Source organism: Artemia sp. Qi Xiang Cuo, chromosome 17 (assembly GCF_049724085.1).
Source record: "Artemia sp. Qi Xiang Cuo chromosome 17, ASM4972408v1, whole genome shotgun sequence".
Taxonomy (NCBI): Eukaryota; Metazoa; Arthropoda; class Branchiopoda; order Anostraca; family Artemiidae; genus Artemia; species Artemia sp. Qi Xiang Cuo.
Window position 1 is genome coordinate 42,637,414 of NC_142810.1, and position 16,325 is coordinate 42,653,738.

At 35.7% G+C, this 16,325-nt stretch overlaps 1 protein-coding gene across 1 annotated transcript; it reads right to left on the minus strand.

Annotated features, from left to right (window-relative positions):
- Positions 1-442: 442 nt before the first annotated feature.
- Positions 443-14,193, minus strand: LOC148942223 (uncharacterized). Its single transcript, XM_089103127.1, has 4 exons — positions 14,096-14,193; positions 11,746-11,985; positions 8,828-8,959; positions 443-1,116 (listed from the first exon to the last, which is right to left on the minus strand). The coding sequence occupies exons 1-4, from the start codon at positions 14,147-14,149 to the stop codon at positions 1,003-1,005; spliced, it is 540 nt and encodes a 179-aa protein (XP_088959253.1). The 5' UTR covers positions 14,150-14,193; the 3' UTR covers positions 443-1,002.
- Positions 14,194-16,325: the final 2,132 nt, after the last annotated feature.

Here is a 16,325-nt window from a genome sequence, read left to right on the forward strand (position 1 = left end):
GCTTAGTCTCAATATGTTTTGTTGGTACTGGTGCATTGTACGGACACTTCCAAAAAGTCAAGTTTGGTTAATGCTAATGAAATAAAATAAAATAGGATGAATATTTAGTAGTCTAGAAACAAATTTGGCCTATATATTTGCAGATTAGGGGGGGGGGGGAGGGTATAGCATAGAATATATTAAATACGTAACCTAACCTAACCTAGGTACCTTCTCCCCCCTTAACCCCCCCCCCCAAAAAAAAAAATCGTTTAAATATTGTAACTTATTGAGAAACCACAGCTTTGCAATCATTTATATATAGGGGTCTCTTGAGAATAGCTTGTTTGACAGGTTTTTCGTGACTGATTTCCTTGTACAATATATAAAAGTGTCCGTATAACGCACCCGCTCTGTTTTGTTAATCCAGGACACATATACAGTTTACTATGAATTTCAATCGTAGTTCGGACCAGTGTTTATTTTTTACTCTTCAGCCATTATATCTGGAGGTTCTGATAACACTGAATTTTGCATTAAATCATCTTTTGCGATCAAGTAAAAGAAAATCGTCAACGGAACAGCTGCAAGCATTATTTTGGAATCCTTTCTATTTGAGGTAAATATTCATAATTGACCACAAGCATATTTGTATACATATTTTAGAACACGTTTTAATTGTTATATAGAGGAGTCTCCCTTTCCTTTTTTTTACTTTCTTTCCCTTTTAAACACTTAAGGAAAGGGAAATTCCCTTTCACCACAATTCCTGCAATAGGTTTTAATCATTTGTAGAGGAGTGTTCCTTTTCCTTTCAGATTTCTATGAATCTTTCACTTATTCATCATTACTTAAAACTATTGAGAAGAAAAACAAAATCTTAAGAAGAAATTTAAAACGCAGTTTTGAAATCCTTTGTTTTGCAAGGGGGGGATGTCGTTAATCCAAAATATATGTGCAGCACACTTTGAATTTCAGTCATCAGTAAAATGCTGTTTCGTTTTCTTTTTCGAACCAAAATATCTAAAGGCTGTGATCACTGTCCATTGCAGTTTCTTTTTCATTTTGTTTGTCTCGTTCTCTCAACGTCACTATCAAGTCAAAAATGTACACGATACCGGTGATGACCATTAAAGACTAAAATACAAAGAAAGATAAATTTAGTCAATAAAAGGTAAGTTCAGTAGAGCAAAGCCACTCCTTCAAAATTATAATAAAAAGAAAAATTATAGACGAACAGACTATATAGTGAGTTCACACAGGCAATTAGAAATTACACTGACAACTAGTTAGCCCTGCAGCACTAGCAAGCACAGCAAAACCAATCCTTCAAAATTATAATAAAAGGAAAAATTATAGACGAACAGACTATATAGTGAGTTCACACAGGCAATTAGAAATTACACAGGGAACTAGTTAGCCCTGCAGCACTAGCAAGCACAGCAAAGCCAATCCTTAAAAATTGAAATGAGTAAAATAGTTATACACGAACGGCCTGCAGAATAAGTTCATACAGGCAATCAGCATTTGCACAGGCAACTAGCTATTACAGCAGGACTAGATTACAGTGGTTGTGCTAGCTAGCACAACAAAATAACTCCTTAAAAATTGTAATGAAAAGAACAATCGCATGGACTGCTGACTGAGTTTATATAGGCAATTAAAAATCACACAGACAATTAGCCAGTGAAGCAACATTAGGTAGCATAGGAAAACCACTCCTTCAAAATTAAAATGAAAAGAAAAATTATAGACGAGCGGACTACACAGTAAGTTTATGCTAGGAAACTAGCTAGTACAGCAGCACTAGGTTTAGTACAGCTAGTACAGCAGCAGATAACTAGCTAGTACAGCAGCACTAGCTTGGACTAGTTGTGCTAGCTAGCACAACTAAATTACTCCTAAAAATTGTGATGAAAAAAATTATAGACGCACGGACTGCAATTTTAGCTCATACAGGCAATTAGAAACTGAAGAGGCAACTAAATGCTACAGTAGGGCCAGATTGCACTAGTTGCACTAGCTAGCACAACAAAACTACTCCTTAAAAATTATGAGGAAAAGAAAAAATATAGACGCGCAGACTGCAGAGTGATTTCATGCAGGCAATTAGAAACTACATTGGCAACTAGATGCTACAGCAGGACTACATTGCACTAGTTGCGCTAGCTAGCACAATAAAACTACTCAATAAATTTGGAATGAAAAGAAAAAATATAGACCCGCAGACTGCAGAGTGAGTTCATACAAGCAATTAGCAATTGTACAGGCAACTACATAATACAGCAGCACTAGCTTGAACTAGTTGTGCTAGCTAGTGCAGCTAAACTACTCCCAAAAATTGTGATGAAAAAAAAAATATATAGACTCAAGGACTGAACAGTAAGTTTGTAAAGGCAATTCGTAGATGCACAGACAACTAGCTAGTACGACAGCACTAGCTTGCACTACTTGTATTAGCTAGCAAAACGGAATTACTCCTCACAAATTGTGATGAAAAGAAAAATAGACGCGTGGAATGCAGAGTGAGTTCATACAGGCAATTAGCAATTGTACAGGCACCTAGCTAGTACAGCAGCACTAGCTTGGACTAGTTGCGCTAACTAGTACGACTAAACTACTCCTAAAAATTGTGATGAAAAAAAAATTATAGACGCACGGGCTGTGGTGTGAGTTCATACAGGCAATCAGAAACTGCAAATGCAGCTAGATGCTACAGCACAACAATATTGCACTAGTTGCGCTAGCTAGCACAACAAAGCTACTCCTTAAAAATTGTGATGAAAAGAAAAAATATAGACCCGCAGACTGCGGAGTGAGTTCATACAGGCAATTAGCAATTGTAAAGGCAACTAGCTAGTACACCAGCACTAGCTTGGACTATTTGTGCTAGCTAGCACAACTAAATTACTCCTAAAAATTGTGATGGAAAAAAATTATGGACGTACGGACTGCGGTGTGAATTCATACAGGCAATTAGAAACTGCGGAGGCAACTAGATGCTGCAGCAGGACTAGATTGCACTAAGTTGCGCTAGCTAGCACAACAAAAATAAACCTTAAAAATTGTGATGAAAAGAAACATTATACACGCACGGACTACGGAGTGAGTTCATAGAGGCAATTAGCAATTACACACGCAAATAACCAGCAAAGCTGCACTAGCTAGCAGGGCAACACCACTCCTTCAAAATTGTAATAAAAAAAAAAAAAAATTATAGACTAACGGACTGCGGTTTCAGTAAGTTTATACATGCAACTAGCTAGAACAGCAGCACTAGCTTGCTCCACATGTACTAGCAAGCAGAACGAAACTACTCCTTAAAAATTTTGATGAAAAGAAAACATATAGACACGCAGACTGTAGAGTGAGGTCATACAGGCAATTAGCAATTGTACAGGTAACTAGCTAGTACAGCAGCACTAGTTTGGACTAGTTGTGGTAGCTAGCACAACTAAATTACTTCTAAATTGCTTCATACAGGCAATTAGTAATTGTAGAGGCAACTAGCTAGTACAGCAGCACTAGCTTGGACTAGCTGTGCTAGCTAACACAACTAAACTACTCCTAAAAATTGTAATGAAAAAAAAAATTATAGACCCACGGACTGCGATGTGAGTTCATACAGGCAATTAGAAACTACATTGGCAACTAGATGCTACAGCAGGACTAGATTGCACTAGTTACGCTAGCTAGCACAACAAAACTACTCCTTAAAAATTGAGATGAAAAGAAAAAATATAGACGCTCGGACTGCAGAGTGAGTTCATACAGGCAATTAGCAATTGTACAAGTAACTACCTAGTACAGTAGCACTAGCTTCGACTAGTTGTACTAGCTAGCACAAATAAACAACACCTAAAAATTGTGATAAAAAAAAAGTATAAATGCACGGACTGAATAGTAAATTCGTACAGGCAATTTGTAGTTGCACAGGCAACTAGCTAGCACGGCAGCACTAGCTTGGACTACTTATATTAGCTAGTAAAACGAAACTACTCCTCACAAAATGCGATGAAAAGAAAAAATACAGACGCGCGGAATGCGGAGCGAGTTCATCCAGGCAATTAGCAATTTTACAGGCAACTAGCTAGTACAGAAGCACTAGCTTTGAATAGTTGTGCTAGCTAGCACAACTAAACTACTTTAAAAATTGTGATAAAAAAATTGAAGACGCACGGACTGCGGTGTGAGTTCATACAGGCGATTAGAAATCGCAGATTCAGCTATATGCTACAGCAGGACTAGATTGCACTGGTTGCACTAGCTAACACAACAAAACTACTCCTTAAAAATTGTGATAAAAAGAAAAAAAAAGACGCACAGACTGCGGAGTGAGATCATACAGACAATTAGCAATTGTAAAGGAAACTAGCTAGTGCAGCAGCACTAGCTTGGACTAGTTGTACTGGCTAGCACAACTAAACTAATTCTAAGAATTATGATAGAAAAAATTATGGACACACGGACTGGGGTGCGAGTTCATACTGGCAATTAGAAACTGCAGAGGCAACTAAGTTGCGCTAGCTAGCACAACAAAACTAAACCTTAAAAATTGTGATGAAAAGAAAAATTAAAGACGCATGGACTATGGAGGGAGTTCATACAGACAATTAGCAGTTACACGCAAATACCCAGCAAAGCTGCAATACCTAGCAGGGAAAAACCTCTCCTTCAAAATTGTAATGAAAAAGAAAAATTATAGACGAACCGACTGCGGAATGAGTTCGTAGAGGCAACTAGCAATTGCAAAGGCAACTAGCTAGTACAGTGGCACTAGCAAGACCAGATCCAGGGGGGTGGGGTATAGGGGGTTTGATCCCCCCCCCCTCAAAACATTTGTCTGAGTCTCAGACAAACGGACTGCATAGTGAGTCAGTACAGGCAACTAATAATTTCACAGGTAACTAGCACGCACAGCAGTACTAGCTAGCACAACAGAAATAGTCATTAAAATTATAATGAAAATAAGTATTTAAGGAGGAACGGACTACGGCCTGAGCTCATACAGGCAATTTAGTAAGTGCAATCATAAAAGCTTCAGAGAAGGATAAAACTAGAAAGAGTTCATTCTTCCTTACAGCCTCCAAAAAATCTGAAAAGTAAACCTTGTTTCAGATGATTCGATTTGTAATAAAAGTATCACGGCTACAATACTGTCTATACCAGAGTTTTCAATGAAATTATCTTTGAAAAATGAAAATTTTAAGCTAAAAAAAAACAGAATTTGATTAAATTTATTATTAATTGTTCAATGGTGTTTTCTAAACTCAATGCATGATTTTCAATACTAAATGGTGACTTTACACCATGTTGAAGATATCCTTTCACATTTAGATAAGTCCTTTCATACTGACTGGCGTACAAATCCAAAAAGCTATCATAATGATAGCAACAGATTATGAAATTCATCTTTTGTTAAAACCACTAAAAAAAGAAAATAGAGGAACATTCTGCAATCGTGCATCAGAGCTTAGTAATTACTTTCAACTATCTTAAATGCCCTCCTAAAAACTTTTCAGTCACATATTCTCTTTTTAAAAAAATCATTTCAATTTACTCGTGCCTTATCCGAGTAAATTTTAAAATCGGTTTTAAAGTCAATTTTTTCGAATATTATTGCCTTTCTTGGAAGGCAAAAGGCAAATACTGTTTTCTTTTCTTTTTAATAAATGTATCTATATCTGATTTAACTCAAACTCAAAAGCTATTCTCGAGAATATTAAAAATTTATTAAAAATCATGATATTAAAAATCATGTACAGTTATCGTCTTTTGATCTATTAAGGTTCGTGGGCACTTTTTTTGTTCCCAAAGTATGTAGTCTTGGGAAACCATAAAAATCTTGATTCAGCCAAAAATCCATGCGTTCTCACTCGAAATACAGTTAATAAGGAACTAAGTGATTTATTGGTCTAGTTTCACAGGTTACATCAAAAATCTGCTTGGTAAATTACATAACATACAAAAAAAATTATTATTTGAACTAGTGCTAATGCCGAATCTATTTTGGATATTCGCAATGATTGGGGTTCGAATTAAGGAATTTGTAAAGTAGAAGTCAAACTCAAGTGATTTCCAACCCTTTTTGTAGATGGCGGTAAAAAGCGCCTTTTTTTAACAAAGTTTGTCGTTTGACTGGCTAGATGAAAAAAGAAATGGGGTTATTAGTTATCTCATCAAAAGAGGTATATAATTTTATTGGTTCAATTAAATCCTGGAAGAGTTGAGTGGAAAACTGAACTATCAGCCCCAAAGTATACCTGAAAAGGTCTTTTTTGTTCATGTTCGTATCAGAATACCCTAACCTGAACACTTCTTTAGAAACCAAAAATTATCTAGATCTAGAGGCACAGACCTTAAATCAAGGAGGCACACTTGTGCCTCTATAAAGAGGCGACCCACCACAATGTTAAGCGATTTCAGGTCCTAGAGGTCGCAGAGAGACGGCGATAATCGCATTTTGTAGCCCAAGCTTAAACTAAGAAACTTGCAAAATTTCATCCTCCTCCGACTTTATCTTCATGGGGTAAACTGGGCCGGACGTTTCAACCCTCCCACCACAACCCCCCTTTAATGTTGTTTGATTGGGCTGAAATTTAGGGGTTAAGCATTCCTAGGGCCCGGGAGCTTATCCTCGAAATTTCAGCTCAATCCGATCACTCCTTCCGTGTTTTCAAAAAACCAAATATAGCCACTTAAAATTCATCATTTCTTTTTTTTCTTATCCACGCCTACAGGCCACAGTGAATGAGGACTAATTCGAAGCAGAATTTGACTTGTTAGGGCCTTTTGATATTTTCAGACCGAAAAAATTATCCCCCGAATTTACATTTACGAAAAACCTCGTTTTCCTATAATAGCCCATGTTAATTTTTCCCACCACAGTCCCCCTTTAACGTTGTCTGATCAGGCTGAAATTTAGAGGATAAGCTTTCCTGGGGCCTGGGAGCTTATCCTCGAAATTTCAGCTCAATCTGATCACACCTTCTCTGTTTTCCAAAAACCAAATATCAAGTTTTGTGGGGATTTGCTTGCGTCGAAAATAGATTCCATTTACTAAAAAACAATTACAATTGTGTCTCTTTAGTCCTGCGGTTGATACTCTAGACTGTCAGGCGGAAAATCCGGGTTCGATTCACCGTCAGAGCAAATTTTTTATATACTGAGTTTAAACTTTAAAAATGAAACTCAGTTTCTTTTTTAAATTATTTGAAAAAAAATACGTTTTCTAAAGAGTTAAAGGGGCTGAGTTACAAGGTCGACCCTTAAAACGTACAGGGATTAGGAGGCACAGTTGGGGAGCTGTTAAAGAGGCTGAGTCACAAGTTCGAACCTTAAAACGTACTGGGATTAGGAGGTGCAGTTGGAGGCCTGCCACCCCCCAAACCCCCGCTTCTGTATATGAAAGGGGCTGTGCCGTCCTCAACGCATCGCTCTTTACGCTAAAGTTTGACTTTCTCACAACTCTTTTTTTTAAACAATAAGAACTTTAGCGTAAAGAGCGAGGCGTTGAGTTTATATTTAATTTAAAATTTGTACGTTCTATGGTTCGACCTTGTAACTCAGCCTCTTTAACTCTTTAGAAAACGTAGTTTCTTTCAAATAATACTTACAAAATAATAAGCGTCTGATTGCACAAACTAAACGCCATCTAGGTTTCTTAGACAAAAAACAAAACATATCAGTGTGGACAGAGTTCTGACTGCAAATCCTGAAGACAAAGCTCCCAGAGAGAACACTTTGAGAAGACAATAGTCTTGAAGCTAAGTTTAGGCTAGACTAACACATGAACTTTTCTTTAGTTGTGATCAAGGAGGCACACTTGTGCCTCTATAAAGAGGCGACCCACCACAATGTTAAGCGATTTCCGGTCCTAGCGGTCGCAGAAATTATTCCGTATATGAAAGGGGCTGTGCCCTCCTCAACGCCACGCCCTTTACGCTAAAGTTTTTATTGTTTAAAACAAAGAGTTGTGAGAAAGTCAAACTATAGCGTAAAGAGCGAGGCGTTGAGGAGGGCACAGCCCCTTTCATATACGGAATAATTTCTGTTCGTTTTAAGATTTAATGTCGCTCCTTACTTTCAGTTTAAAACCCTTTTTTTTATTTAAAGGCTGCGAAAGCGGGGGTTTGGGGGCGGCAGCCCCCAACTGTGCCTCCTAATCCCTTTACGTTTTAAGGTTCGACCTTGTAACTCAGCCTCTTTAACTCTTTAGAAAACGTAGTTTTTTTCAAATAATAATGGGTTAAAGATGAATAACGCGAGTATTTCAGTGGCAGAATTTTATTTTAATCCCAAATCATTTTCGAAAGGCAAAAAATCCCTTTGTATCATTAACACTTACTTCGTTAGAAGATAAGCAGAGCCCGAGATGCTTAAGATATTATAATACGAGGCCCGAGCCGCTTCAAATTCACTATTGATGACAAAAAAATTAAGTTTTATGAATGATCAAGGGCGTTTCCAAGTATGGGTCACCATGTTCGAACCTAGAGCATTGAGGTTATTCTGCGTAGTCTTGTCATACGAGGCTCGAGTGACTGTAGAAGCGCGCCAAAAGTCGGCCAAAACGGCTACTTGTTTTATTTTAAAATCCTGAATGGGAGACAGAACACATTGAATACCCCAATTTTCCTAAGTTTATAAATTTTTGAAATGGAAAGTTTTAAAAAAGGGACGTAGTTTTCATCCTTAAACCTTTTTTGAGAGACAACACTCTGACACGACCCATTAGTCTTAACTTGTCTCATCAAAAAAAAAAAAAATTAAAAAATAGATTGTTGAACAAACTGATTTTTCAGCGGCCCATCTGATACATTCATCAAAATGTACTGAAAAAACTTACCCCAAAAGCAAAAAATGCGTCTCTTTCTTCTTTCCTCACAAACAATGAGTGCTTGTCCTTAGCAAATGCATTGATAACTAAGCCTCCGGATACTATTGACATTAAAGCAAGGACAAACAAGTATATACTCTCCTAAAAATAAAAGTACAATAAATAAAAGCAGACCACACGCTGCCAAACAAAAATATTTCAAGGGAAAACTTGGACATAAAATTCAGGAAAAACATATGAAATTGTGTGTGAACTTTCTAGACACACATTTTTCGTTACTTTTGTAACTATAGGTCTTTGATACCCAACAAAGAGATTTTTGGAGCAATGTATGTACCTAGCAGAATCAGCAAGTGTTGGGAGGCAGTTAGTCCCTTAGAATTTGAAAAATTCTTTTTTTTTGTACTTCCATTTTTTTAAATTAATACAAATTAACTCCACTATTTAATCAACGCAAAGGAAAATACATAAAGATTGGCCATTTTTTTAAAATGTCCAAAATTTTACACGCTTTTATATATACTTGTTTCGTATTAATTATGAGTGGATATGCAGTTGTAGTCAGCTAAATTGTTTACTCCCGTGTTGAACCATTTCCCCCCTCCTAATGTTTTAGGATTTGTTATCGCTGGTACTTAGAACCTGTCTATGCATAAACTATATATAGATACCGTATTAACTTTTGTAGCTGTCCACTAGTGAAAAATCAAAAATAAAATTTGACCTTCAACCTAATATGCTGGCATCTGGCTTAGGCTGACAATTAGACCACACTCAGGACCGTTAGCGAAAACCATTGCCAAAATACTTGCTTTATCTTTTCGGTCCTTTTTTTCACGGGTTGAAAATCACTCTAGTTTGGTTTTATAATTATTACTTTCTTAACTCATCGCTCATTTCACTGGTGTTTAAGAGCTCTAAAAAAGCTTCTTGTTCTAACCAACTGCCTTTGTATTTTAGCAATCTTTCTTAATAAATTGGGACAAACAATCAATGCTTACCTTAGTGTAGAGTTGAGGAAGGGGTAGCCTACCTCAGATACAAAATGAACTTGCTGAATAAAGAATCTGGAAAAACCTAAAATTTATTTTCAATCTTTTTTAAATAAGTAAATCTAGAAAGTAAAACAACACAGAAAGCTTGGAAAATGATAGCCTCTCCTCCTTTCTAAATTGTTGCTGTTAAAAGTTGTAACTGTAAATTATCGTTGATTAACCTAGGCTCAAAACATCTAGCTCAATAGCCTAAATTTTGTAGAAGCATAAAAAGCCAGTGATTAATGGACTTCTACACACTGTGTATCTCTCTAAAACTTTACAAGAGGCTCTGTGAACCACATTTATGGAGCCCTTAGGCTCTGTATTCATCCTCTCTGTCACCAAGTTATGGGGCTCTTGTCCCTTAGATAGCAAGTAAACCTGAGTACTATTTTGAAAAAAGTTGGAGAGGGGGCTAACTTCCTTTCTAATCCCTTTCCAGCGTTCTTGGTTTTCTCCAGCTGCTTTAAAGCTGTTCCAAGTTTCATAATCCTTTTCCAATACTCCTGGTATACCCAACCATTGTCTCGTTCCATTTGACTTCCTTTACTTCTTTCTTTTTTTTGCTTTTATTTCCTATATTCCAAGTTTCTCCACTTCTTTCTGACTTTTTTTCATTCATTTTTAGTCCACTTTTGCTATTTGGACTTCCATGATATTTTTCGACATTCTTGGTCTCCTCCAGTCTCCTCTAGTCCCACTCAACTTCCATTTCTGTCTTCCAGCCTGCTTCACTATCTTACGACTTCTTATAATCCTTTTCTGACGTTTGTGTCTCCTAAAACCTTTTTTATTTCCATCCAGCTTCCTTTACTGCCTTCCAACTTGCTTTATCCCTATTCTGTGGTTTTCAGTCTATCCTACTGTTCCTCCTTATTGATTTTTTTTATTCATTTCTGATGGGTCTGGTCTCCTTCAGCTGTTTTTAGACCAATCCAACTTTCAGTATTCTTTTCCATATTCATGGTCTCCTCCCACCTCTTTAATCCTATCCAACTTCCTTTATAGCCTTATTTATTTCCTTACTTTCTTGTGACTGTCTCTATAATTATCATTATTATTATTGTTATTCATTGAAAACCCGTCATCCAAAAAAGCCAGAGCTGTGAAAAAAAAATAATAATAATAATAAAAACTCGTAACATAAAATACTTACAGAGACGTTGACACTAATGTTACAGGCACGAAAGAAATAAGATATACACTTGTATGATGGCGATGTAAAGACCTAATTAGTCAAGAGGAGTTTTTTCTTATAACTTTTAAAAGAGCTTTTTATTCTAATTAAACGACCTTTTGGATTCCGGAGTCATTCCTAAATAATTGGAACAAAAATCAAACTTTAGCGTAAAGATCGAGGTATTGAAGAGAGGGCGACCCTCCTCATGTACGTAATAATTTTTGTTCGTTTTAAGTTTTAAGGTTACTCCTTACTTTCAGTTGAAAAAACTTGTTTTTTTTTTAAATTCAAATATATGTAGGACATAAGAAAAATCATTATTAAAACCTTGATATTCCTATTATTACAGCAAAAAAATAGTTTTTTCCTTATTGCCAGGTGCGCCACCATGTGTGGCCTCCCTATGAGGTTTTCATGCGGAGAAATGAGACTTTTCCGAACAACTACAATCCTGAAAAAACAAAGTTGCTATGTGTGTTAATCATACGTGCTTGCTTAGGAGAAATCCGGCTTGAACTTCAGCTCAGTTGACCTGACAAATGTACACATTGTCGAGTGACCCTTTTCTGATATTTTTATATTGTTGTAGCCGTTTCGAACACCTTTATATAGCAACGCCTACAAATTACGTATTGCTTCTCACTTTTTATCGTTTTCTTCTATAATATATTCAATAGAATAAACTAGCGGTTCGGGTCTGGTCTACTTACAAGATACTTGCATACTTTTTCTTTCCAAATGTGTAGCACAAGCAGAGGTAAAATAACAAGAATTTGACCGCTAACAGTGAAAATTGCAAAGAATGTTAGATCCACATAGGGAGCGTATATCTGATCCTTTTCTCTGAAGTCATATCTAGGATCAGGAGAATAGCCATACATCAAGGCAAGCGGCATCCAGCCAAGGACGAAATGATCACGTATGATTCCTATATTTACAATCGCTAAAACCTGAAAATAAATTTTTATCTTACTTTCTTCTTGAAATGAACACCAAAAACTCCCTTTTTCTGTTTCTTCTGAAGCCGGTAATCATACCTACAACGATATACGTTGTTGATGAGGGGGGGTGGGGCACTTTAAAACAGATCCTCGTTTTAAGTTTCAACTTCGCTCTTTACTTCCAGTAGATATGTATTTTTTTGGAATCAATCCATAGTTTTAATATAGGTGATTTCATATAACCACCCGTATTTTGATATAGAAAAAACGCAAAAAGAGGGGCACATTCAAGGCCGTATCTAGCATGAGGGAAATTTACCCCCCCCCCTCCCTCCAAATGTTTGTTTGGCTCGTAAAAACGCAGCAAAAATGAAAGTAAACAAATTTTTGAGGCGCTTTAGTTTTTTTTTTGTAACCCCCTTCCTGGAAAAATAAACTTTTTATACCCCCTTCCCCCACCAAAAAAAAAATCATGCATAAGACCCTGAGTCCATTACACTTCTTAAAATGTTCCACATTAACGTTTATGCTAATATACCGCCTTTGTAATTTCCGATTCCACACCATAGATCCCAGAGCCTTATAATAAAAAAAATTGTTGAGCTTAATTAATGGCAAGATTGCATGATGTTCTATACTTCTTGTTTTTCAGTTTTTGCTCAGGTCAAATCTTTTTCCTGATAGTTAAGATTCTTCTACTCCCTAAAATCCATGAGCTCTAGATTCGATTTCTTGTTTTAAAGCCTTCAAAATGTTACAAAACTTTGAAGCACCCTCTACATCAGCAAATAGAACAGAAATGGAATCACTGAAGAGTTAGAAGGTTTATGACTATACAGTGAGTATAATTTTTCCGAATGAAAAAGAAATCGTTGAAAAAGAAAATAGGACTCATAGAAATTGGTAGTGAGCATGAGCCGGGGGGGGGGGGATCTGCTCCAGGAATCATTTGGTTGTTTTAACTTTTGTTTTCAATGGATTTTAAATCCAATAATGCTTTAATTTTTATATATTTCCAATGGAATGCCTAAAAAAAACTGACAACATCCTATTCTGTACGTTAAGAATTGGGTCTATTCATAATACCGTGCTGACCTCTCGTTATTTTTGTTTTTCTATATATTTCTTTAACCAGTTCCAACAAAAGAAGTCGCATTAATGTACTAAGGATTATCATTGAAATACTGCAAAAACTACCTCTCTATACAATAAGGCCGTTATTTTGCTCGAAGATCTTACATCTAAGATCTCAAATCTTTCTGCAAACATTTCCGTTACTTTGCTCATCTTTGTGGTAAGATCTTACACCTCACTGATGTTAGCAAAAAGCTTGAAGGACGCCATTTTTCTGCCACATAGAACAATGATGAGATAACTTTGATGATATACTCATCATTGTTCTTAGACCGCTGATCAGAGCAGAATGATGAAAGACATTTGCAAAAGAACGCCATAAAATGTAAGATCTTAGTGCTAAGATTTCACTTTTAAGCGCTTTTTGTTAAAAGATGTAAGATCTTAGCACAAAGATGAGTAAAAGAACAAGGCTAAAATAACGTAATAATCGACTGTCACTTCAGGCCTCTACAGTTTTCCTAACAAAACATTTTCAATCCTTCCAACAAATTCCACACAAAAAGAAGGCGTCAAAAACCAAACTGAGGGGTAGCAATCAAAGGGGGAGGGGGCATGGTGTTTCCAAGCTCATGGCTCTAAGGATATCTATACAAGCTGTCATTGCCTTTATTCAGCCATATTTTTAAGTGTTTGCTAGAAGCCTACTGCAATAAAGTTTATTTTTTCTTCTGCTAAAATTTGAGCAAAAAAAGAACTAGTCTTTTCTATCTATTTGAAAACTTTCACCTCGTTAGAAAAATAGTACAAACACTATTACGACACATTAGGGATAGTGAAAAAAGTTATATAGTGTAGTGAAGAAAATATTTTTTGTTCCTTAAAATTATTACAAGCATCATTTTACGAATTATTCCAAATGTTATTAGAAATATTTTTAAAGAATAGACAAAAAAATACTGTACAGTGGAAAATCGCAACATATTGACTATTTATGTCTTCCCTGTCACTTTTCATTAACGTAATACTATTAAAAATAACTTACGATCTCTCCGAGCTTGAATAACACTCTTATTTTTGACAAAGCGAAGAAATTCATATCTTTCTTAACCAAACTGATTGTACTAATTAGATATCTTTTTTTTTATCTAGGCTCGCTTAACTGAGAGAAGAGAAAAATAAGTAGATAAGAAACTGGATCCTTGAGAGCTTTATAATGCCATCTATTTTTACGTTTGAAATTAAGAAAAAGAATTGGAACAACTTACTTGACTTAACACTGTTGCTAAATAGGGTCACCAGCGTATATGGAAGCGTTAGCAGCATCGTCAATCTTCTCCGAGTGGCTATATACAGGCAAGAGATGGGACCACGTTTGAGTTGATGGTGCTTGTCTTACTCCCCCAAGAACCCCGCCCCCCGTCCCACCCAAGAAAAAAATTTAGCAGCCAAAGAGAAAAAAAAAATAAAAGCACAGAAGAAAATAAGGAATTTTGGAATATTTTATCTATATTCAAAAATATATAGAGAATATGCAGGGTAGAACAGGAATCGGCCATCTATGATCAAAGGGTCACTGCGGGGTGGGCCACATAAATTTTTCATAGTTTTATAACAATAATTTGAGTTTAAAAGTCCATTGTAGTTGATATCCTAATAAAAGAATTTCTGACTATTCACTAAAAAGACCGATTTAAAAAAAAAATATTACTGAACCAAACATAAACTTAGTATTAAAATTTTGGTTGATTTTTGACCCAGGACCACAAAAGGTTGCCGAATACTAGTGTCATATGGAATTTATTTTCAAATCTTAGTTTCATTTAAATTAAAAATAAAAGTGCACTAATGATGTCCTGTAAAAAATTTCTTCCCACTTTTCCATTTTTTGGTCACAGAAATTCATGCTTTCCCAGTTTTCTATCGTGCAAATTCACGCTAGCTCTACTGTATTCAGTTTCGTTCATGACTTGTGGTATGGCAATCAAAGTGACGGTTTCACAAGGCAGCTTAAATTGAACGTTTTTACCTAATGAGTGCCAAATGTCATCGACTGAAAATTCCAAATGATTAAACATTGCTGAAAAACTGTGGATTTAGACTCACAGGTTTTGAAGATTATACTTTCTTCATACTTTTTCATTTTTTTTTCTTTATCAAGGATATTCACACCCCTTCATTTTTTTCAGGTTTTTACAGATTTTCATTTTTTGTCAAGAAAATTCATTTTTTTTAAATTTTTGTTGAGGGTGTTCATACTTTTTCGCTTTTTTTATAAAGTGTGTTAATCCCTTTTACAGGGCCCCTGTGTTCACTTTTAAAGTTGTCATTTTTGCTGTACTATTGAAAATACCCACAATGTAATTATTATTATGAAATATAATTTGTTTTCTTTTGCTTCAGTCTCCCTCCACTACCTCTTACCCCTTTTAAACCCAGAACCCGTAATAAAGCAACATTAGTATTTCATTATATTATTTGAATGGTCTTTTTTGATTTTATTTCAATTCAACCAATTCAGTTCCAATTCATTTAATGGTGCATTACAGTTCCGTTCATCACACACTGTTCTACCAGTCTTTTAATTTCAAGAGCATATAGTTTTAATTCTTATCTGCCATTTTTTCTTTTTTCTTTTCTTAATATTGCCAAGTTAAAATCCCCTAAATTGCTGTTTCAAATGTCTTATCATAAGAATATACGCAGGATTTGAAAACGACGGTCCCTTTCTTCGAAAGATCAAAATTCGGGACGTAAATCTTTCGGCATATAAGCTTTTTCTGGGATATTTCAGCACTGAGTCCAGCCAAAATCAGTTGATGCAAGACATCTTTGGACAGGAGAAAATTGGGATGTTAATAAGCTGTAATCAGATAAATTAGGTCCTACAATAAGTTTTCCAGGATACAATTTCAATTTTGTTCTCTTTTTCTTAGATATCCTGTCCTCCTTTTGCCTCCTCCACCAAGTTACTTTTAATTTTTATTTCCCTGAAATTCACCAAAAAATTTTGATAATTGGATGCATCGAATTTCTTTTTTGGTAGGTAAATACTAACACATATGCTTGTTTCCATACTGAATGTCCGATAGTACTGAAGAAGATTGGAAGATTATTAATAAGTCTGATTTTTCTACGCTAGACTTGCCTTAAAATATCTATCATAGATTTTCATCATTCAGTCTTTGCTCATCTTAAACAATTTTCATTTTCAAAACAAGTCTGCGTTCTGCAGAGAATGGCTTTTCAATCCCAACCTTTTTAAAAAGTTAGTG

Excerpts from the sequence above, each read along its gene's own strand:
- LOC148942223 (XM_089103127.1), bottom strand. The coding sequence starts at position 14,149 with ATGAATTTCTTCGCTTTGTCAAAAATAAGAGTGTTATTCAAGCTCGGA. Across the intron at positions 8,960-11,745 it reads AAAAAGTATGCAAGTATCTT|GAGAGTATATACTTGTTTGT; the intron begins GTAAGTAGACCA and ends TTTTATTTTTAG. Across the intron at positions 1,117-8,827 it reads ACGCATTTTTTGCTTTTGGG|TCTTTAATGGTCATCACCGG; the intron begins GTAAGTTTTTTC and ends TTTGTATTTTAG.